This window comes from Antechinus flavipes, chromosome 1 (assembly GCF_016432865.1).
Source record: "Antechinus flavipes isolate AdamAnt ecotype Samford, QLD, Australia chromosome 1, AdamAnt_v2, whole genome shotgun sequence".
In the NCBI taxonomy this organism is placed as follows: domain Eukaryota; kingdom Metazoa; phylum Chordata; class Mammalia; order Dasyuromorphia; family Dasyuridae; genus Antechinus; species Antechinus flavipes.
Genome location: NC_067398.1, coordinates 169,844,506 through 169,869,112, shown reverse-complemented (window position 1 = coordinate 169,869,112; position 24,607 = coordinate 169,844,506). Strand labels below are relative to the sequence as shown.

The 24,607-nt window shown below is 32.4% G+C and overlaps 1 protein-coding gene across 2 annotated transcripts in view; it reads left to right on the top strand.

Annotated features, from left to right (window-relative positions):
- Positions 1-24,607, top strand: part of EDIL3 (EGF like repeats and discoidin domains 3) — a 634,428-nt gene that overhangs the window by 479,361 nt on the left and 130,460 nt on the right. For both annotated transcript variants that reach the window (XM_051993052.1, XM_051993062.1), the window contains one exon: positions 6,351-6,495. In XM_051993052.1, the coding sequence (XP_051849012.1) occupies positions 6,351-6,495 (145 nt within the window). The remainder of the gene's footprint in view (positions 1-6,350; positions 6,496-24,607) is intronic.

Genomic DNA, 24,607 nt, shown 5'->3' with positions numbered 1-24,607 from the left:
TCTTATAGCTTAATCCATAAATACTTTGTCCCAAGGTTACCATAATCCTGTTTATTATATTTAACCAATTTTCATTTTAATTACTTTACCAGTAATTACACATTCATTTTTAATTTAGTTTTATTACATTAGCAGAGTTAATTTTAAACTCTAAAATAACACAACACATTAAAAAAATTAATTGTCCAATACCTATTGATAATAAATATAGATTTAATGCTTTATAGACATAGATTTCAAAATATTAGATTAAAATATCTCTTAAAGAGCAATGAATTCAATAGAAAATTTTCAAAAATAAAGATTTTTATGTGAAAAAATTCAGATGGGCCACACTTATTAAAAAGTATGGAGGTGATCCTAAATTCCTAAAGAAGCTTTTATAACATAAACTAAGACTTAGGTTACAAAGCTGGTTCTTCAAATTGGGAGGCCTTCGAATATAAGATTAATGATTGTGCCTGCTATCCTGAAATCCAAATAAAAATTACAAGAAATATTATGACTAGAAAATTAGATATTAGGGATTATATATTTTGGCCATGTCATCTATAAAATGGACACAAATGAATAACAAATGGCTTTCCCTTCTGCCTAACTCTTATCTAAATTCACTCTATTATTGAGCAAGTGACAAAAAAAAGAAAGAAAGAAAGAAACAGGAATGCTAAGAATTAGTGTTATCTTTGTTACTGTCATCATCATCATCATCATCTTTAGAATTTTCATAATAGGGAAGCAGATCTTTGTTATTTTACACTAGGAAAAAGTAAAATTTTATTTGACTGTTGTTTCTTTAGTTTCATTCAGTCAAGTTCAACTCTTTGTCATTCTATGGACCATATCAAGCCAGACTCTTATATGCTTCCCTATCTCTCAAACTAATGTCCTTTTTTTTGTTTTATGACACTATATCCCATCCTCTATGTTCCTCTTTTTGCCTTTAATCTTTTCAATAATCAGGGTCTTTTCCAATGAGTTCTAAATTCTCATTGTGTGGTAAAAAAAAAAAAAAAAAAAAAACCTTTATCTTATATATTTATTTACATTATCCAAATTAATTTCTTTAATGTTGCATTATATAATCTCCTTGTCCAAAGGACTCTCAAAAGTAATCTCTAGCACCACAATTTGAAGCATTGATTCCATAGTGCTCAGCTTTCCTTACAATCCAACTCTCACAGCGATACATTGCTGCTGGGGGGAAAATACCTTTAATTTTAGGGATCCCTTCAGATTTGGGGTTGATAAATACAAATACCTCACTTTTATTTATAGATCTTTAATTTTATTTTCAATGCACCCCAACATCTAATATATCAAGTGTTTTATATACTTAAATGCAATACATATCGTTGTTATGGATCGGTGAATAGACAAACCTCTTTAAGTTGAATCTTATTTAGGAAATCACAGAATTTCAGAACTGGGAGGAACTTCTCTCCTACTTTAATTCTCTTATTAGGAGACAGTAGTTTTTGTTTGTTTATTTGTTTGCTTTTGGGGAGAGGTTGTTTGGTTTTTGTTGTTCTGTGTTTGCAATAATTTTACTTAGAATCAGAAAACCTTTGTTAACATCTCGGTTCAGCTACTTCTTAATAACTGTATGACTTTTGGCTTTAGCTTTCCTGAACTTTCATTTTCAACTATCAAGTGGAAATAATGACCATTTATTTGCATCATTTATATCTCATTTTTGAGGATCAAATAAGATGATAAATTTAAAGTACTTTGCAAATTATAAATTTTTATATAAATATGAGCTATAATTAATCTTTTTTTGCAGGTGAAAATAGAGAAGTTAAAGAGCTAGGCTAGAAACATTTAGTTAATTATTGCCAAAGGAAGGGGAACTCTAGAATCCTGAGAATCAATTTTTAAGTCAATTACAAATATTTGATACTTTTAATATATTTGTAACCAAACAATGTATTAACACTACTGGAGAAGTTGAACAATATAAATTAAGTGAAAAGACATGATGTACATTCAGCTAATGAAAGAATAGCTTATATACTCTATTTGAGATCTTTAATAAGTTGTTAGTTAAAATTCTTTTTTCAACAAAAAGAAAACAAGAAATAAAATTTCATGAGATTTTTGTTCATGTTATTTTTTTGGTGCTCATGTTGATCATAAGAAAATACTTTATAATGAAAATAACTCCATTTTTTTACAACATTAATGAAAACAAGGAGAGAAAACCTATGAAGATATACCCAAGAAAACCTATGAATTCATTATATTTGAATTCTATCAAATAATTTCCTGATATATTGTAGAAAGTGTCAATGATGCTTATGAAAATTGGGGGCAACAATAATGACCTAAGCAAATAAACACAAAAGAAATACATGGTGGGGCAATGGGGAAATACAATTTTAAAGGCACTCAATTATTAATTGCTAAAAATGACAGTAAGATTAAAAGAGAAAAAAAGATATGTTTGAGGAGATATGAACAACTACACGTCTAATTGACTATTTCATTTCTATAACTATTTAAATTCTATAGGTATATTTTGATAATTTGCTTGAGGAAAAATGAGAAGGGAATAGTCACACTTTTACATATGCCTTAAAAAAAAAGAAGACTGCATATGTGAGTCTTTATGGTCTAAAGTTCATATCATGGGGACTTTTAATGATTATTCACCTCATGTGGCTCATTCTCTGAAATTTAAAACTGAGAAGTTTTGAGACCACCGTAGCTAGCAGGTCCTAGGAAAAAAATGATATTGATACAGTAAAGTCAACATTAATATTGTAGTCAAAGGAGGAAAATCTAAGTATAATTCCATTTTTTGAATAATTTGAAGGAAGGGACCCTCCAAACTCACTATTCCAAAGTGAAAGTAAATATAAGGTCCTTTTTTCTTCTGCTGAACTGTGCTGCTGGAAGGTTTAAGATTGTCAGTGAATCCCCTTAGCTCTATCATAGTTCATTTGTCTTCTCTTTCTGCCTCATGAGGTATTAGAGATGCTTAGGGAGCTCTAGTTTCCTGAATACTGCCATCATCATCTTCAGTTTTGTTATTGGTGAGTAACACACACACACACACACACACACACACACACACACACACACACACTATCTTCTTTTCTTGCCCCAATATCTATATGTACCATTGGCATCTGGTCTCAGGGACAATAGAACCTTGGGAACTTCTCTATAAATGATTACTCTATAAGCTTAGTCATTCAATGATATACAGCCCTACTCAGAAATGCCTAGTTCACATGTATTTTGGACAAGCACCACAGATTGATGAGCTGATCCCAGAATTTAATAGGAGGTAACTGATGATGCATTGCATTTTGGAAACTGCAGTACTTTCAGTGATTCTGAACTGCTCTTTGCCACAGAAACTCAACTTTTACTTGAATTCTCTCAGTGATTATATATGACTGCAAATTACAGAACATCATAATTTCAGAACAATTTTCCTAGTTCTCAAAGATAACCTTCTATCAGCTCTCTGGAGCTTTCTAGCAGCTATTGGTGATTTTGTTCATCTATGTCTCTGAAATATAGGGAAACTGCTGTTGACTGGATTTTCCTTCCAGACTCTCTTTTGATTTAAAGGGAGGACTTTAACTCATTTAAATCATCTGTCCTCCCTCCATTTCCTGATAAGATATCTGGATTCATGGTTAATATGTGCCCATCTTTGTACACTATGACCATCTCAGTGATACTGAACTGTGAACAAACCCCATCCTCAATCCTACATATTTATCTATTTCAAAGCATTCCTCTTCATAATTTTCCATGACCTCTTTCATTCCACCTCAGCTATAGACAAGATCATATCCATGATTTTGCCACTGCAAAATCACATGTTTGTGTACTCTGAATTTCCTTTTTCTAATCATAATCTTATTATTCTATTTTCTGTGCTTTATAACTTCTACCCCTGTTTTTTGTCTCTATTATACTAAAATTCCTTCAGCCCCTCTGTAATTTCCCATGCATCACTGCTGCATTTTATAAACTCTCCTCCCTTCCTAATCATCATCCTTTGGTGAAACCAGTTCAATTTTACACTACTCTCCACTTTTAAATCCCTTGATCCCCTGTTCTAGCATGATGACATATTGACAAAGGCCTATTTAAGTTGGTTGTTGTCTATCATTACCACTGTTTTGATAATTTTACACATCTCCTTTTCCTGTGGAATATATAATATTGATCAGCATGCCCATGACTACTCAATCCTTTAGGGAAAAAAAAATGGGGGAAATGGTTTTTGATCACTGCTGCTACTTTTTTCTCTTATTTCTGTTCTCTCATTTCAGCTAAACTCCATAAACACACACACACACATACACACACACACACACACACACACACACACACACACACATTCAACTGAAACTACTCTTTTCAAAGTTATAAATGATCTCTCAAATACCAAATGTACTGGTCTTTTTAAATCCTTATTCTTTTTGACCTCTTTATAGTATCAAATACTTTTGATGAGCTTAACATGCTAGGTTACTTCTTCCCTTCCTTCTAGGTTAATGACACTTCTCTCTCTTGATTTTCATCCTTTTCTTCCTCCCTAAATGCTGCTTCTTGATCTTCTTTGTTTCTATGCTATATCCTATTGATTATGGGTAAATCTCAATGTTACATACTGGGCCCTTCTTTTTCTTCCAAAACAATCTCACTTGGTAATCTTATTCTCTCCCACAGATTCAGTTATCATTTCTATGCAGATGGTTCTCATATCCATATATCAATGACTTCCTTTTTATGACAGAAAAATAAATATACCAGTTGTAAAAGAGAAAATAATGGATAAGATTGACACACTTCTGGTACAGCCTTAGTAAATTAATAAACAACCCAAAACAGTCTTATAGTACATTGAGTGGATTCTCTATGGCAGATTTATAGAAGATACTAATTAAATGTAAGGAAATATAAAGAGAAAGAATGAGGGAGCTCTTACCCTAAAAACTTAGGCCAATCAGAGTAAAAAGGTACCAGGTTGTCCTTTTCTATATGTCTACTCAGAGTATGTTTTTTTTTCATTTTTCCATAAAAATTTCCAGATGTAAATATATATGCAATTAATCCTATTTATTTAAATCTCGGGATTCATTAAAAACTCATGCAATGGAAGGAAAAAAACCAAAAAATTTCATCATATAAAGTAGGATTGAAGGATCTATCTAATAATTAGTTAAAATAATGAATGAAAAGGATAAGATATCAAGAACAGAAGAAAAAAAACCAGCAAGTTTCAGAGCTGCATTGAAAGATAACAAAGAATTGTTCCCTGATTTTGACTATATAGCTACATAACTGATAAAAAGAAATTATTTATTATCAGTTGAACTTGTACAGTATAGACAGATCCACTGTATGATTCAGATACCCCATCCAACCCCAGTTATAAACTGAGTCTTATTATCAAAAAGGAGACATCAAGAAGTGCTAGGGAAAATAAGTCTAAGTTAAGAATAATAAAGTTTAATATACTTATATATTTAAAATTCCTATGATTTTGTTAATAAAAATACTCAGTCCGCTTGGTAGCATTCACTTTGAAAATTTTTACTTTATATGTATTTAATAAAGCCTAAAGAGAGATTCCATACTCAATCAGAAATCAGGGCATACAAACAGTTCAGCTCACTTAAGAAACCTTTTTTTTTTTTTTTTTTTTTTTTTTTTTTTTTTTTTTTTTTTTTTTTTAGTTCCAGTGACCATATCTCTTTTGCTAATAGAAAGTTTTGGAATTACTACAACAACCTGGTAAAGTCCCTTTTCAACCTTAGTTCATAATAGTTCTAGATGACAGTTCAATACTAAATCCATACATAGACCTTTCCAACTTAGTAGAACCTATCAGAATTAGCATTCTGTTGATATAGCCTTGATGATCCTTTTACCAGCACCATAGGCACTGATGGGAGGGCTTTAGTAGAAGTGTAAACATGTCAGATAGAACCATGCACAAACTAGTTAATTGTCATGGTATATAAATCTATGACCTAAGGTAGGAAAAAATAAGAAAAAACTGAAGGCTTCTTTCCAAGAAGAAAATAGAATAAGTACATATTAGAAGATCTTTGTTAGAATTTAGATTATATTCTTGAGAACAATGATAATGAAATGAATTTAGTCAAGATTTTGTCTATGTATTTGTTATTCACTGCTGATAGCCTTAGGTACAGGGGGATACTTGAAGACCTAAATGCTCAAATGTCCAAATGAATTATCCAGTTATATTAAAGCACTATCAAAGCATTTAGCATAGTTTGTGATGTCCTACTTTAAAACCAAAAGAGAAATAAGTGTAATTCATCATCTCAATCATTGTTGTTTATCTCTCACAGATATTCCGTGGAAATGTGGACAACAATACCCCTTATGCCAACTCTTTCACTCCTCCAATAAAATCTCAATATGTCCGACTGTATCCCCAAGTGTGTCGGAGACACTGTACTTTGAGGATGGAGCTTCTTGGTTGTGAACTATCTGGTGAGGTTCCCATTAGCTATCATTACTTTAAAGAAAATGATTATATCTAAGCCTAAACTAGCACAAAATTAATGATTACATATGTATAGAGATGCATTTGGGGTATAAAATTTCAGGTATATGCCTTATTTTGTCTGTGTGATTGTGTATTAGACACAATGGTAGACCAATGTAGGAGAACAGGATTATCATACTGACTTTATGGCTGCACAAAGGAAATGAAAAAAAGTCACTGTTTACCATAAACAAAATTTGAATTTGTTTTTATCATTTTTTGTTGTAGTAATGATTGATGATTTGTGACAACAGTAAAGTAACTACTGAACTCCTATTTCTCAAGGTCAAGTAAGTTTTACAGTATGTAGGAGGAAATTTTAGGTTTCAACTCCATGCTTCACTTCAAGAACTTACTTTTTTAGATTCTGTGCAACATTTAAATTCATCAAACCTTCCAAAGGGGGTCATTCTTCAACACTAGAATTGCTACCATAAATTCATGTTGGGATGCTTCTTGGCTAGCTCTCTGCTTATTATAAATATAGTGGTTATCAAATTCAAGAATGATGCATCAAAGGACTCCAAGTTAAATAATTCTTGTTTCCCCAGAGGCATCAACAATAGATCCAGACAGGAAAATTAATGCATTAATCTCACTGTAGTCTCTTCTCAATATAGCATTAGATTGAAAAACAAGTAGAAAATTCTGCCATGGCATTTTAGTATGTGGAGATTTGGAGTGGTTTGTGGATTTCCTGGACCAGAAATGTTTTTGCTTGAGTAACAGTATGTTTTCTTCTAGTAATTGAAATATTCACTGAAATCACCAAGTGAATTGATACTTGTAGTTTCAGACTAGGTCAATGTTACTTAAAAATAATGATATCTTGAAATAAGAGGGGAAATTCCATTTTGTTCTAATGAGAAATAGTCTTATTACTACTACTTCTGTTCTTGGTCTTTTAAAAATAGTATCTATGTTTTGAATGCCATGTTCAATTTTTTGTTTCCTTTTTTTCAATATGATCTTGAAGTAGGAAAATTATCTTTTCTGAATGAAAAAAACATTATTAAAAGTCATTCATGATACTGCAAGATGATGAAATAAGCAGTAAATTGCCATAACTCTCTCATTTGCCTCCAAATAATCATAAAATAACATATCCAAAACAAATTCTGGAAGAGCAGGACAAGCCAAAAGATGAAGTAAAACACCATTTTAGTCCAAGAAACTTGGAAGATGGGTAAGAAAGGTCTAACTCATTTAGGCAAAAGGAGAAAGCAGTTTAGGAGAGAAAGCATCCTGGTAAGACAGTCCCTCCTCAACAATGTCATTATCCTTTGACCCAGTGGTGTCTATGCTTAGGCTGTATATCCTGGAGAAAGGACCCATATGTGTAAAAATGTAGTAGCTCTTTTTATAGTGGCAACAAATTGGAAATTGAGTAGAGGCCCATCAATTGAATATCGATCAAAGTATAGTATTTTCACCTTTTTTGTTGTTGTTCTTATTTGCTTGAGTTCTTTCCTTCTCTTTTTCCCTTTGTGATCTGGTTTTTCTTGTACAACATGATGACTATGGAAATATGTTCAGAAGAATTGTACATGTTTAAACTATATTAAATATATATTGGACTGCTTGCTGTCTAAGGGAGGGGAAGGAAAGGAGAGAAAAAAATTGGAACAAACGGTTTTATAAAAGTGAATGTTGAAAACTATTTTTGTATGTATTTTGAAAAATTAAAAGCTATATTTTAAAAAATAGATCCAGGAATCACTGGACTACCTGAAAGCCATAATCAAAAGTAAGACACAGATAGCATCTTTCAAGAAATTATCAAGGAAAATTGCTTTCAGGTCCTGAATCCAGAGGGCAAAATAGGCATTGAAAGAATCCATCAATTACCTTAGAAAAGAGATACCAAAGTCAAAAGTCCAGTGAATATTATAGCCAAATTATAGAATTATCAGATCAAGAAAAAATACTGCAAGTGACCAGAAAGAATAAATTCAAATATCAGAGAACCAAAGTCAAAATTACCTAGGCCTTAGCAGCTGCAACATAAAAAACCTAGAGGTCATATGTGATGACCGCCTTAGCACCCTGGATACCTTAGAATTAGGCAGAGTCAGGATAAGCAAAAGTACTTAGTCTTTATCCTTGGTCTTTAGAGGTAGGATTGAATTGGATGGAAGCAGAATCTCCATAAGCTTCCTTCTTTGTCTCCCCCCAAGAAGTGACCCTGGCTAGTCTTACTCCACCCCCTAGTCCCTCCTACAATTCTCTATATACACCAATTATCAAGCCAGCACAGGATAGTGGGAAGGGCCATTTTCCAAGCATATCCTTATAGAGTATTGTCCAATCAGTAATTAGCATTAACTGCTCAAACAGACCACAGTGCATTCACTCAAGAGTTTCAGCCCTTTACAGTCATAGAATATGATATTCCAGAAAGCAAAGGTTCTAGTACTACAACAAAGAATCCCTTACCTGGCAAAATTAATCATAATATTCCAAAGAAGAAGACCAGAAATTAAAAACAAATGATCTCCAATATCCAGACCCAAGAGAAACTTAAAAAAGTAAAAAGAGAAAAGAAAAATAAGGCACTCAGTGAAACAGAAAGATTTACACTCCCACATGGAAGATGATATTTTTGTTCTTAAAAATTATACCACTAATAGTAAAATTAGAAGAAATAAACAGTGTATTGTAAAAGGTGAGTTTGAGAGAATGACATAAAAATAGTTAAGGGATGAGGCAGTTCACTTGGCATATAGGAAGGGAGAGGTAGAATGGAGTAAATTATTTCACATGAAGATGCATGAAAAACTTATAGTGTAGGGGAAGAAGGGGTGTGGGCAATGGGCATCACTTGGACCTTGCCTTCATTAATATCATCCCAAATAGAGAATAATATACACAAGCAGTTGAATATAGACATCTATTTTACCCAATAGGGAAATAGGAGGGGAAGAAATTAAGCAAATGATTGGAGAGGCCTAATCTTGGGTGAGGTGGCAGAGAGAAGTAAAACATTGGTGAGGAGGGAAAGGGTAAAAAGAAAAAGAGGACAAACAGAAGGAAGAATAAATTGGAGGGAAATAGACAGGTAGTAATCATACCTGTGATTATAAATGGGATAAATTCTTCCATAAATGGAATAAAAGAGTGGATCAGAAACCGCAAATCTACAAAAATCTACAAAGGGAGAACTTTCTGCTACTGAACAGGAAAGTAGAACAATAAATAGCAGTTACTTTGCCCAACTTTATGCCAACAAATTTGATAACCTAAGTGAAATGGATGAATACCTTCAAAAATATAGGCTACCCAGACTAACAGAAGAAGAAGGAAATTGCTTAAACAGTCCCATTTTATTATTTTTATTATAGCTTTTTATCGACAAAACATACATGGGTAATTTTTTAACATTGACTCTTGCAAAAACTTCTGTTTCAACTTTTCCTCTCCTTCCCTCCACCCACTCCCCTAGATGGCAGGTAGTCCCTACATATTAAATATGTTAAAGTATATGTTAAATACAATATATGTATGCATATTTATATAGTTATGTTGCTGCTCAAGAAAAATTGGATTTAGAAATAAGATAATAATAACCTGAGAAGTAAAACAAAAATTGCAAGCAAATAATAACAGAAAAACTGTAAATGCTATGTTGTGGTCCACACTCATTTCCCAACATTCTTTAGCTAGGTGTAGTTGGTTCTGTTCATTAACGATCAATTGGAACTTATTTGGATCCTCTCATTGTTGAAGATAGCCATTTCCATCAGAATTGATCTTCATATAGTATTGTTGCTGAAGGGGATAATGATCTCCTGGTTCTGCTCATTTTACTTAGCATCAGTTCATATAAGTTTCTCCAAGCCTCTTTGTGTTCATCCTGCTGGTCATTTTTTACAGAACAATAATATTCCATAACATTTATATACCACAATTTATTCAGCCATTCTCCAATTGAGGGGCATCCATTCAATTTCCAGTTTCTAGCCACTACAAAAAGGATTACCACAAATATTTTTGCACATACAGACCCCTTTCCCTTCTTTAATATCTCTTTGGGCTTTATAAGCCCAGAAGTAACACTGTTGGATCAAAGGGTATGCACAGTGTGATAACTTTTTTGAGCATAGTTCCAAATTGCTCTCAAGAATGGTTGGATCCATCCACAACTCTACCAACAATGTATCAGTGTCCCAGTTTCCCCGCATCCCTTCCAACATTCGTCATTATCTTTTCCTGTCATCGTAGTCAATCTAAGAGGTGTGTAGCGGTATCTCAGAGTTATCTTAATTTGTATTTCAATGATTTGGAACACTTTTTTATATGGGTAGAAATAGTTTCAATTTCTTCATCTGAAAATTGTCTGTTCATATCCTTTGGCCATTTATCAACTGGAGAATGACTTGATTTCTTATAAATTTGAGTCAATTTTTTATATATATTGGAAATGAGCCCTTTGTCAGAACCTTTAACTATAAAGATGTTTTCCCAGTTTATTGCTTCCCTTCAAATCTCATCTGCATTAGTTTTGTTTGTACAAAAAATTTTAATTTAATATAATTAAAATTTTCTATTTTGTGATCAGTAATGATCCGACTTGATCATAGTGTGTTATCCTGTGGATGATTATGTATAATCTTTTTGCTAATTTTTAAAAAGATTTTTGCATCAATGTTCATTGAAGAGATTGGTCTATAATTTTCTTTTTCTGTTTTCATCCTACCTTATTTAGATATCAGTACCATGTCTTTGTCATAAAAGGAATTTGGTATGACTTCTTCATTCCCTATTTTTTCAAATAGTTTATATAGCATTGGAGTAATTTTTTTTTAATATTTGGTAGAAGTCACATGTAAATCCATTTGGTCCTGGGGATTTTTTTCTTAGGGAGTTGATTTATAGCTTGGTCTATTTCTTTTTCTAAAATGGGACTATTTTACCAATTTACTTCTTCCTCTGTTAATCAGGTCAACCTATACTTTTGAGGTATTCATTCATTTCATTTAAGTTATCAAATTTATTGGCATAAAGTTGGGCAAAATAATTCTTAATTATTGCTCTAATTTCCTCTTCATTGGTGGAAAGTTCTTCCTTTTCATTTTTAAGACTAACAATTTGATTGTCATCTTTTCTTTTTCTGATCAAATTTACCAAGGGTTTGTCTATTTTGTTGGTTTTTCCATAGAACCAACTCTAGTTTTATTTATTAATTCAAGTTTTTTTTCTTTTAATTTTATTAATCTCTCCTTTTATTTTTAGAATTTAAAGTTTAGTGTTGTATTGGGGTTTTTTAATTTGCTCTTTTATTTAGCTTTTTAGTTGCAAGCCTAATTCATTGATTTTCTCTTTATTTAATGCAAGCAGGACTCTAAAGATATAAAATTTTCTCTTATTACCACGTTAGCTGCATCCCACACATTTTGGTATGTTGTCTCATTATTGTTATTCTCTTGGGTGAAAGTATTAATTCTGTCTATGATTTGCCATTTCATCCATTCATTCTTTAGTTTCCAATTAATTTTTAGTCTATTTTCTCCTGGCTTTTCAGTGAATGTAATTTTTATTGCATCATGATCTGAAAAGGATGTATTTATAATTTCTGCTTTTCTGCATTTGAATTTGATATATTTATGTCCTAATATATGGTCATTTTTTGGTAGAGTCCTTGAACTGCCGAAAAGAAAGTGTACTCCTTTCTGTCTCCATTCAGTTTTCTCCAAAGATCTATCATACCTAAATTTTCTAGTGTCCTGTTTACCTTTATTTACCTTCTTTCTTATTTGTTTTGTGATTTGACTTATCTAGTTTTGAGAGTGCAAGATTGAACTTTCCCACTATTATAGTTTTGCTGTCTATTTATTCTTGCAACTCTCTGAGTTTCTCCTTTAGGAATAACATGCTATACCACTTAGTGCATATATGTTTAGTATTGATATTGCTTCATTATCTATACTGACCTTTAGCAAGATATAGTGCCTTTCCTTATCTCTTTTAATTATATCAATTTTTGCTTATGCTTGACTTCATCTGAAGCATTGTAGATTCTGCTCCAGCCTTTTATCTTTACTCTGTTTTGGCCTGCTACAAGTGTGTTTCCTGTAAACAACATATTGTACTATTCTGGCTTTTAATCTAGTCTGCTATCTGCCTGGCTTTATGGGGGAGTTTACCCCATTCACATTTATGGTTAAAATTACTAATTCAAAACAGTTCCATTTTTGAAAAAGAAATAGAACAAGCTATTAATCAACTCCCTAAGAAAAAAATCCCCAGGACCATATGAATTTACATGTGAATTCTACCACACATATAAAGAACAATTAACTCCAATGCTATATAAACTAGTTTAAAAAAAAAAAAAACAGGGAAGGAAGGAGTCCTACCAAATTCCTTTTATGGCACATACATGGTACTGACACCCAAATCAGGTAGGACAAAACAGAGAATGAAAATTATAGACCAATCTCCATAATGAATATTGAGGCAAAAATCTTAAATAAAATATTAGCAAAAAGATTACAGAAAATCATCCCCAGGATAATACACCATAATCATGTTGGATTTATTCCAGGAATTTAGGGCTGGTTCAATATTAGGAAAACTATTAGCATAATTGACTATATCAATAATCAAATTAACAAAAGCCACATGATCATCTCAATAGATGTAAGAAAAGCATTTGATAAAATCCAATACCAATTCCTATTTAAAACACTAGAGATTATAGGAATCAATGGACTTTTTCTTAAAATAGTCAGTAGTATCTATTTAAAACCATCAGTAAGCATCATATGAAATGGTGATAAATTGGAACCATTCCCAATGAGATCAGGAGTGAAACAAGGTTGCCCACCATCACCATTACTATTCAGTATTGTATTAGAAATGCTAACTTTGGCAATAAGAGATGAAAAAAGAGATTAAAAGAATTAAAGTAGGTAATGAGGAATCCAAATTATCACTCTTGGCAGATGATTTGATGGTATACTTAGAGAACCCCAGAGAATCTACTGAAAAGCTATTAGAAATAACCCACAACTTAGCAAAGTTGCAGGATGCAAAATAAATCCACATAAAAAAATCAGCATTTTTATACATCACTAACAAAATCCAACAGCAAGAGATACAAAGAGAAATTCCTTTTAAAATAACTGTTGATAGCATAAAATATTTGGGAAACTATCTGCCAAGGGAAAGTCAGGAACTATATGAACAAAACTACAGAACACTTTCCACACAAGTAACATCAGATCTAAGCAACTAGAAAAATATCACGTGCTCTTGGGTAGGTTGAGCAAATATAATAAATATGATAATACTCCCTAAACTGATCTATTTATTTAGTGCTATACCAATCAAACTCCCAAGAAACTATTTTACTGACCTCGAAAAAATAACAGCAAAATTCATCCAGAAGAACAAAAGATCAAGAATTTCAAGGGAATTTATGAAAAAAAAATACAAATAAAGGTAGCCTAGCTGTGGCATACCTAAAACTATATTATAAAGCAGCAGTCACCAAAATCATTTGGTACAGGTTAAGAAATAGAATAGTCCATCAGTAGAATAGATTAGGTTCATAGGACAAAATAGTCAATAACTATAGCAATCTAGTGTTTAACAAACCCAAAGACCCCAGCTTTTAGGATAAAAATTCACTATTTGACAAAAACTGCTGGGAAAATTGGAAACTAGTACGGCCAAAACTAGACATTGACCCACACATAACACCATACACCAAGATAACATCAAATTGGGTTCATGATCTAGGCATACAGAATGAGATGTTAAATAAATTAGAAGAACATAGCATAGTTTACCTCTCGGACCTTAGGAGGAGGGAGAAATTTGTGAACAAAGAAGAACTAGCGATCATTATTGATCACAAAATAGGAAATTTTGATTATATCAAATTAAAAAGCCTTTGTACAAACAAAACTAATGCAAACAAGATTAAAAGGGAAGCAATAAACTGGGAAAACATCTTTATAGTTAAAGTTTCTGATAAAGGGCTCATTTCCAAAATATATAAAAAATTAACTCAAATTTATAAGAAATCAAGCCATTCTCCAATTGATAAATGGTCAAAGGATAAACAATTTTCAGGTGAAGAAAATGAAACTATTTCTACTCAGAGAAATGCAAATTAAGACAACTCTGAGATACCACTACACACCTCTCATATTGGCTAAGATGTCAGGAGAAGATAATGACGAATGTTGGAGGGGATGTGGGGAAACTGGGACACTGATACATTGTTAATGGAATTGTGAATGGATCCAATCGTTCTGGAGAGCAGTTTGGAACTATGCTCAAAAAGTTATCAAAGTATGCATACCCTTTGATCCAGCAGTGTTACTACTGGGCTCATCTCCCAAAGCGATCTTAAAGAAGGGAAAGGGTCCTGTATGTGCAAAAATGTTTGTGGCAGCCCTTTTTGTAATGGCTAGAAACTGGAAATTGAATGGATGCCCATCCACTGGAGAATGGCTGAATAAATCATGGTTTATTAATGCTATGGAATATTATTGTTCTGTAAGAAATTAGCAGCAGGATGATATCAGAGAGGCCTGGAAAGACATGAACCGATGCTAAGCAAAATGAGCAGAACCCGGAGATCAATATACACTTCAAGAACAATACTATATGATAATCAATTCTGGTGAACATGGCTCTCTTCAACAATGAAATGATGCAAACAAGTTCCAATTGTTCAGTAATGAAGAAAATCAGCTACACCCAGAGAGAGAACTATGACAAATGAGTTTGGACCACAAAATAGCATTTGCACTATTTCTGTTATTGTTTGCTTGAATTTTTATTTGCCTTCTCAGGGTTTTTTTTAATCTTCTTTCTAAATCTGATCTTTCTTGAGCAGCAAAATAACTATATAAATCTGTATACATATATTGTATTTAACATATACTTTAACATATTTAACAGTGGTATTGTACTACCTGCCATCTAGAGAAGAGAGTGGAGGGAAGAAGGGGGAAAAGTTGGAATAGAAGGTTTTGCAAGGGTCAGTGTTGAAAAACTACCCATGCATATGTTTTTTAAATAAAAAGCTATAATAAGAAAAAAACCAAATAGAGAAAGGCCTACATTTATAAGAATAACAGTCACACCCCAGTTGACAAATGGTCAAAAGGTATGAACTGGCAGTTTTAAAGTAAAAATAAAATTAAAGCTATCTAGTTTCTCTAAATCACTTTTGATTTAGAGAAATACAAATCAATATAACTCTTAGATACCATGCCTATCAGATCAACAAATATGACTAAAAAGGAAAGTGACAAATGATGCTAGGGACATAGGAAATTTGGGACACTAATGTACTGTTGTTGGAGTTGTAAATGATCTAAGCATTATAGAGAACTATGGCCAAAAGGCAACCAAACTGTGTGTACACTTTGATCCATCATTACCATTACTAAGTCTGTATCCCCAAAGAAATCATAAAAATGGGAAATGGATCTATGTGTGAACAGAATATTTATAGCATCTCTTTGTGTGATGGCAAACTATTGGGTATAGATAAAATATCCACCAATTGGGCAATGGCTTTCAAATTCTATTGTATGGTGATCATGAATGGCTCAGCTCTTCTCAGCAACACAAAGATCCTAGACAAAGGCAAAGGACTCTCAAAGGAAAACTCTACCCTATCCAGTTAAATAACGAATAGCCTCTGAATGCAGATCAAAACATAATTCTTTCACTTATTTTATTCTTCTTTGTGTTTTTTTGTCTTCTTGAGCTGTTTCTTCTTTCACAACTGTGAATCATATGGAAATAAATTCTACAGGATCACATATGTGTAACCTATACCAAATTAGCTACAATTTTAAAAGAATGAAGGGAAGGGAAGAAGGAAAAAAATTGGAAATCAGAACCTTATAAAAATGAAAGCTAAAAATTGCCTTGACATGTAATTAGAAAAAAAGTTTTATGTCTTTTTGTTAATTCAAAGATCATTCCTTTTCTTTGTAAAATGAAAATATTTTTATGAAAGAAACTCCATCAATTGACCCAGATGAGCACATTTTTAAATTTTATTTTTTAAAACTGATGAAAATTTATTTATTTTAATAATTATAACTTTTATTGACAGAATCCATGCCTGGATAATTTTTTACAACATTATCCCTTGCACTCACGTCTGTTCTGACTTTTCCCCTCCCTTCCTCCACCCCCTCCCCGAGATGGCAAGTAGACCTATACATGTTAAATATGTCACAGTATATCCTAGATACAATATATGTGTGCAGAACCAAACAGTTCTCTTGTTGCACAGGAAGAATTAGATTCAGAAGGTAAAAATAACCTGGGGAGAAAAACAAAAATGCAAACAGTTTACATTCATTTCCCAGTGTTCTTTCTTTGCGTATAGCTGCTTCTGTCCAGCATTGATCAATTGAAACTGAGTTAGATCTTCTCTTTATGGAAGAAATCCACTTCCATCAGAATACATCCTCATACAGTATTGTTATTGAAGTATGTAATGATCTCCTGGTTCTGGATGAGCACATTTTAAAACAACACTGTTTTCAAGTTATTGTTTTGATTTTTATAAAGCAAGTAGCATAATATTTTAAACTACTAATTAACTTTCATTAATATTTCTCCTCATCTTTTACTTTTTTTTTCCTTTTTCTATTATAGATTTTTATTTACAAGTTATATATGCACAGGTAATTTTACAGCATTGACAATTGCCAAACCTTTTGTTCCAATTTTCCCCTTCCTTCCCCTCATCTCCTCCCCCAGATGGCAGGTTGACCAATAAATGTTAAATATGTTAAAGTATAAATTAAATACAATATACGTATACATGACCAAACAGTTATTTTGCTGTACAAAAAGAATCAGACTTTGAAATGGTATACTATTAGCCTGTGAAGGAAATCAAAATTGCAGGTGGATAAAAATATAGAGATTGGGAATTCTATGTAATGTTTCATAGTCATCTCCCAGAGTTCTTTCACTGGGTGTAGCTGGTTCAATTCATTACTGCTCCCTTGGAACTGATTTGGTTCATCTCATTGCTGGAGATGGCCAGATCCATCAGAATTGATCATCATATAATATTGTTATTGAAGTATATAATGATCTCCTGGTCCTACTCATTTCATTAAACATCAGTTCACGTAAGTCTCTTCAGGCCTTTCTGAAATCATCCTGTTGGTCATTTCTTACAGAACAGTAATATTCCATAATATTCATATACCATAATTTATTCAGCAATTCTCCAATTGAGGGGCATCCACTCAGTTTCCAGTTTCTGGCCACTACAAAGAGGGCTGCCACAAACATTTGTGCACATACATGTCCCTTTCTCTTTAAAATTTCTTTGGGATATAAGCCCAGTAGTAACACTGGTGGATCAAAGGGTATGCACACTTTGATAATTTTTTGAGCATAGTTCCAAATTGCTCTTCAGAATGGCTGTATTCATAATTCCACCAACAATGTATTAATGTTCCTGTTTTCCCACATCCCCTCCAACATTCCATATTATCTTTTCCTGTCATTCTAGCCAATGTGACAGGTGTGTAGTGGTATCTCAGGGTTGTCTTAATTTGCATTTCTCTGATTAATAATGAGTTGGAGCATCTTTTCATATGGCTAGAAATAGTTTCAATTTCTTCATCTGAGAATTGTCTGTTCATATCCTTTGACCATTTATCAATTGGAGAATGGCTTGATTTCTTATAAATTAGAGTCAATTCTCTCTATATTTTGGAAATGAGGTCTTTATCAGAAACTTTGACTATAAAAATGTTTTCCCAGTTTATTACTTCCCTTCTAATCTTGTCTGCATTAGTTTTGTTTGTACAAAAACTTTTCAATTTGATATAATCATATTTTTCTATTTTGTGATCAATAATGATCTCTAGTTCTTCTTTGGTCATAAATTCCTTCCTTTTCCACAGGTCTGAGAGGTAAAATATCCTAGGCTCTTCCAATTTATTTATTTATTAAATTTATAAGAAGTTTTAATCTTCTAAAGAAAGAGGACCCTTATGGCCTCTTCACTGTGGCAGAGGTACAAAGAGAGGTTAAAAGAAGACATACATGCATATGTGTGTATACATATATATTATACCTAGTTTGTGTGAATCTATATACACATATACATACCTGCACATGAATACACATATATGCATATATATGTCTAGGTATGTATGTGTACAAATGAATATATGTTTATGTATATGCATATATGTTGATATATGTAAATATATATATATATACACATATATACAAACACACATTATTGTATAAGCTGTTCTCATTCTTCTTAGTGCACTCTGCACCATTTCTTATACATCTTCCTAGGTTTCTCCCAATTTACCCTTTTCATCATTTTCTAATGGCACAAGGTTATTTCTTTTTTTTAATAGCTTTTTTATTTACAAGTTATATGCATGGGTAATTTTACAGCATTGACAATTGCCAAACCTTTTGTTCTAATTTTTCCCCTCCTTCCCCCCATCCCCTCACCTAGATGGTAGGATGACCAGTACATGTTAAATATATTAAAGTATACATTAAATACAAAATAAGTTTGCATGTCCAAATTGTTATTTTGCTGTACAAAAAGAACTGGACTCTGAAATATTGTACAATTAGCCTGTGAAGGAAATCCAAAATGCAGGCAGGCAAAAATATAGGGATTGGGAATTCAATGTAATGGTTCTTAGTCATCTCCCAGAGTTTTTTTGCTGGGTGTATCTGGTTCAATTCATTACTGCTCTCTTGGAACTGATTTGGTTCATCTCATTGCTGAAGATGGCCAGGTCCATCAGAATTGATTATTATATAGTATTGTGGTTGAAGTATATAATAATCTCCTGGTCCTGTTCATTTCATTCAGCATGAGTTCATGTAAGTCTCTCCAGGCCTTTCTGAAATCATCCTGTTGGTCATTTCCTACTGAACAATAATATTCCATAATATTCATATACCACAATTTATTCAGCCATTCTCCAATTGATGGGCATCCACTCTGTTTCCAGTTTCTGGCCACTACAAAGAGGGCTGCCACAAACATTCGTGCACATACAGGTCCTTTTCCCTTCTTTAAGATTTCTTTGGGATATAAGCCCAGTAGTAACACTGCTGGATCAATGGGTATGCACAGTTTGATAACTTTTTGAGCATAGTTCCAAATTGCTTTCCAGAATGGCTGGATGTATTCACAATTCCACCAACAATGTATTAATGTCCCTGTTTTCCCACATCCTCTCCAACATTCTGCATTATCGTTCCCTGTCATTTTAGCCAGTCTGGCAGGTGTGTAGTGGTATCTCAGGGTTGTCTTAATTTCCATTTCTCTGATTAATAATGACTTGGAGCATCTTTTCATATGGCTAGAAATAGTTTCAATTTCTTTGTCTGAGAATTGTCTGTTCATATCCTTTGACCATTTATCAATTGGAGAATGGCTTGATTTCTTATAAATTAGAGTAATTCTCTATATATTTTGGAGATGAGGCCTTTATCAGAACCTTTGACTGTAAAAATGTTTTCCCAGTTTATTGTTTCCCTTCTAATCTTGTCTGCATTAGTTTTGTTTGTACAAAAATTTTCGATTTGATATAATCATAATTTCCTATTTTGTGGTCAGTAATGATCTCTAGTTCTTCTTTTGTCATAAATTCCTTCCTCTTCCACAGGTCTGAGAGGTAAACTATCCTGTGTTTCTCTAATTTATTTATAATCTCATTTTTTATGCCTAGGTCATGAATCCATTTTGACCTTTATCTTGGTGTTTGGTGTTAAGTATGGGTCAATGCCTAGTTTCTGCCATACTAATTTCCAAGTTTCCCAGCAATTTTTGTCAAATAGTAAGTTCCTATCCCCCAAACTGGGGTCTTTGGATTTGCCAAACACTAGGTTTTTAAAATTATTGGCTGTTTTGTCCTTTGAACCTAACCTATGCCACTGATCACTAGTCTATTTCTTAGCCATTACCAAATCATTTTGGTGGCTGGTGTTTTATAATGTAATTTTAGATCTGGTACAGCTAGGCCACCTTCATTTGATTTTTTTTTCATTAATTCCCTTGAAATTCTTGACCTTTTGTTTTTCCATATGAATTTTGTTGTTATTTTTTCTACGTCATTAAAATAGTATTTTGGGAGTCTGATTGGTATAGTGCCAAATAAACAGATTAGTTTAGGTAATATTGTCAACTTTATTATATTTGTTTGCTCTATCCAAGAGCATTTAATATTTTTCAAGTTGGTTAGATCAAACTTAATTTCTGTGGAAAGTGTTTTGTAGTTTTGCTTATAATGTTTCTGATTTTCCCTTGGCAAATAGATTCCTAAATATTTTATACAATCAGTAGTTACTTTAAATGGAATTTCTCTTTGTAATTCTAACTGTTGGATTTTGTTAGTGATATATAAGAATGCTGATGACTTATGTGGGTTTATTTTGTATCCTGCAACTTTGCTAAATGTGTGGATTATTCCTAATAACTTTTTAGTAGAATCTCTGGGGTTCTCTCAGTATACCATCATATCATCAGCAAAGAGTGATAATTTGGTTTCCTCATTGCCTACTCTAATTCCTTTAATCTCTTTCTCAATTCTTCTTGCCAAAGCTAGCATTTCTTATACAATATTGAATAGTAATGGTGATAGTGGGCAACCTCATTTTATTCCTGATCGTATTGGGAATGGTTGCAGTTTGTCCCTATTACATATGTCTCCTCATCTTTTTTCAAATCATCTTATTGGATCTTGATAAGTTCCAGCATAGAATTGAGGAAGTAATATAATAAAATATACAGAGTATTAGAACTGAAATTAGAAGATCTCTGTTCAAATTCTACCCCTCATATATACTATTTGTAAAGTTTTGGTAGTCATTTTATCCCTTTGAAACTCAGGTACATCATCTGTGAACTGAGAAGTTTAGAATAGAAAACCTTTGAAGTTACTTCCAGCTCTTGATATAAGATTTTGTACTTATTGTAGAGCTATTGTCCTGTTCACTATATAAAAAGATATCACAGAGATGCCTGTGGCATCAACAAATCATTTATCTTCCCTAAGACAATCAAGAAAAAACCTTAGTCCTATGGAGATTATCATACAAGCTTATTCTTTGGCTATGGTTCTAGTTTTTATTTTCTTGTTTATGAACTTTTGAAGTATGTTAACTGCTGATGGTCAGGCCTTCATATAATGAACACTCACACTCTGAAGTAAATATATTTTACTTTTCAGCTTGAAAATAAATCACATGGACACTTTAACATTTTTATTATATTAAAAAAAGAAGCCAGGCCACATCCCCCAAAACACACAAAACATCATTCTTAGTAGATACTTTAAAAGCATCCCAAATCCTCCCTGTTATAAATAATATTTTGAAGGTCTAAACATAATTTTTTTCAGATTCTATCTCTATAAGTAAAAAGGTTAGATAGTAGTATGTAAAGTAATGTGCCTGAGATGACTAATTAATAAGGGGAGTCAAACTGACAAATTGAGGAAGCTCTATGAACTCAATTAACATATGAGGCAGGTAGGTGGTACATGGATAGAGAGCTATGCCTAGAGTCCAGAAGATATGAGTTTAAACCTGCTTGCCTCAGTTTTTTTCATTTGTAAAATATGTATAACAACCCACGCCTTACAATGTTATCATGATCATCAAGTGAGTTAATATTTGTAAATTTATAATAGAAGCTATATAAATTATTATTCCCCCCTTCACAATAATGATTTGCTTAAATTAAAGCATAATACTTATTCACAAAGTACAACAATGCTCTGTGCCTTAGGCCACATAATTTTACACAATCAACTTTATTCTCCAACTTTTCTATCTCATTACAAAGTCTTCAGCTTCCTAATATGGAGTTATTCCATCTGGTAGTTAAGAGATGTGCCATTCACTTCCTTAGTAGAAAGACTAACTTAACATATATTAGTAGATTAGAATAGCAGTAGTTGTCATCACTTTCATTATTAGAGAGAGAAAACCAATTCATACAACTGAATTCCATAACTGTGTTGAAATAACAAGAGAACAAATCTTCAAAATAAAATATTTTAATTTTCTAAAACCTAGAAATTTATGTTTACTTATGCAGGAAAACAAACTCAACTTTTCTGTTTTTCTGAATTCCTTTGCACCTCAACTTTTTACTCACATCCTTTGGACAACTGAGATTAAAATGTAGATACCTTATTTGTTTTTAGTGTCTGAGGATATATTCATGGACTTTCCAATTGATCTGGAATTATTTTCTACTCCAATTCATCTTACATTCCATTGCCAAGGTGATTTTCATATAACATGTAGTGACTTTAACATATCCAAGATCCAGTAGAAAATCCCCAGATTGGCATTTTAAGGCTTCTTACACTTGACTGCCAACCACAAATTCTAGGATCTATCTCTGTTGACCTATCTGCTTTTCTTCACATATAGCAGTCCATCAAAATGCCATGCATTTTTACCAGCTGTCCTTCATGCCTGTGATGATCTCCTTCATCATTTCTTTTCATAGGTGGCTTTCTTTAAGACTATTTAAATTCATCCTTCAGTAGGAAGCCCTTCCAAGCCTTCTTGAAAGCTTGTTCTTTTCCTTTCAGATTGCCCTGCATATATCTTTTATGTATAAATTTATGTACATTTGGGCTCCTTGAGAGTAGGCACTATGTTTTTATTTTTTATTATTATGTTTTAATCCTCAGAACTTAGCATAACATCTAATACATAGCAAACACTTAATAAATATGTATTGACTTACACTTTAAAAATTACTGCCATACAACAAAAAGCTTATGTGAAGATCAATTCTGGTGGACATGGCTCTTGTCAACATTGAGGTGATTCAGACCAGTTCCAATGATCTTGTGATGAAGAAAGCCATCTGTACCCAGAGAAAGGGCAGTGGGAACTTAAAATAGACCACAACATAGTATTTTCACTCTTTTTGTTGTTTGCTTTCTCATTTTTTTTCCCTTTTTGATTTTTCCTTCCTGATTTTTCTGGAGCAGCCTGGTATTTGTGGAAATATGTAGAGAGGAATTGCACATATTCAACATATATTGGATTACTTGCCAACTGGGGAATGGGGTGAAGGAAGGGAGGGAAAAAAATTAGGACACAGGGTTTTGTAGGAATGAATGTTAAAATTATCCCTGTGTATATTTTAAAAATAAAAACCTTTAATTAAAAAAAGAAAAATTACTGCCACAAATTAACTAAATGTTGCAACATCTTATTATTAACTTGATTAAAAAATTGAGGTGTGTATTTGAATGTCAGGAAAGATCTCCTATGTAACTTGCTTGTATTTTGCTGAAATGTGGAAGTTCACTCTCTCCAATTCTATTCATTCAGAATAGGGTTGCTATTCAATATCAGTTTGCATATTTCCTATCTAAAAGGAAGCAGTTTTAAATATGGGGTTGAACAATCACTGACTAATATATAAGCAGACTGGACTTTTATAAGCATCCTTTATTCATGGCAATATGTTATTAGAGTGACTTAAGATATTTAGGATATAATTTAATATTTAATATTATTTGATATTTTAATTTTAATAATTTAACAATCTCATTATTAGATCATAATAACAAATTTGCCAAAATACATTCCTTCCTAGTAGCAATTAATTTGAATATGAGCTAGTGCCTAGTTATATTCCTTTACTGAATCTTAAAACATAAATGGCAGAATTCTTCATCATTTTTCTACCTTCCAATCTCAAAAATGTATGTGGGGCTCTTAAGAAGCAATGTAAAAGAACATGAAAGAAAAATATAATTTCCAATCATGAGGATGTCAGAAAAGAGATCAGATATTGCTTGTCTCTTAACAGTTTTAATTAAAAATCATTTTTGTAGCCATTTTATTCTGCCTTTTATCTTATCTCTTCCATTTAAAGCCAAATTCTCTAGAATGAGTTCTAAAAGCAGTCGTTTGAGATAATATGAAATTAAAAGGCAAAAAGAAATCACGAGGAAGTAAATTGGAGTATATTCATCTAGTAGGAGTATGTCTCATCATAGTTTTCAATGCAAGAATAGAAATTATGGCAAAATA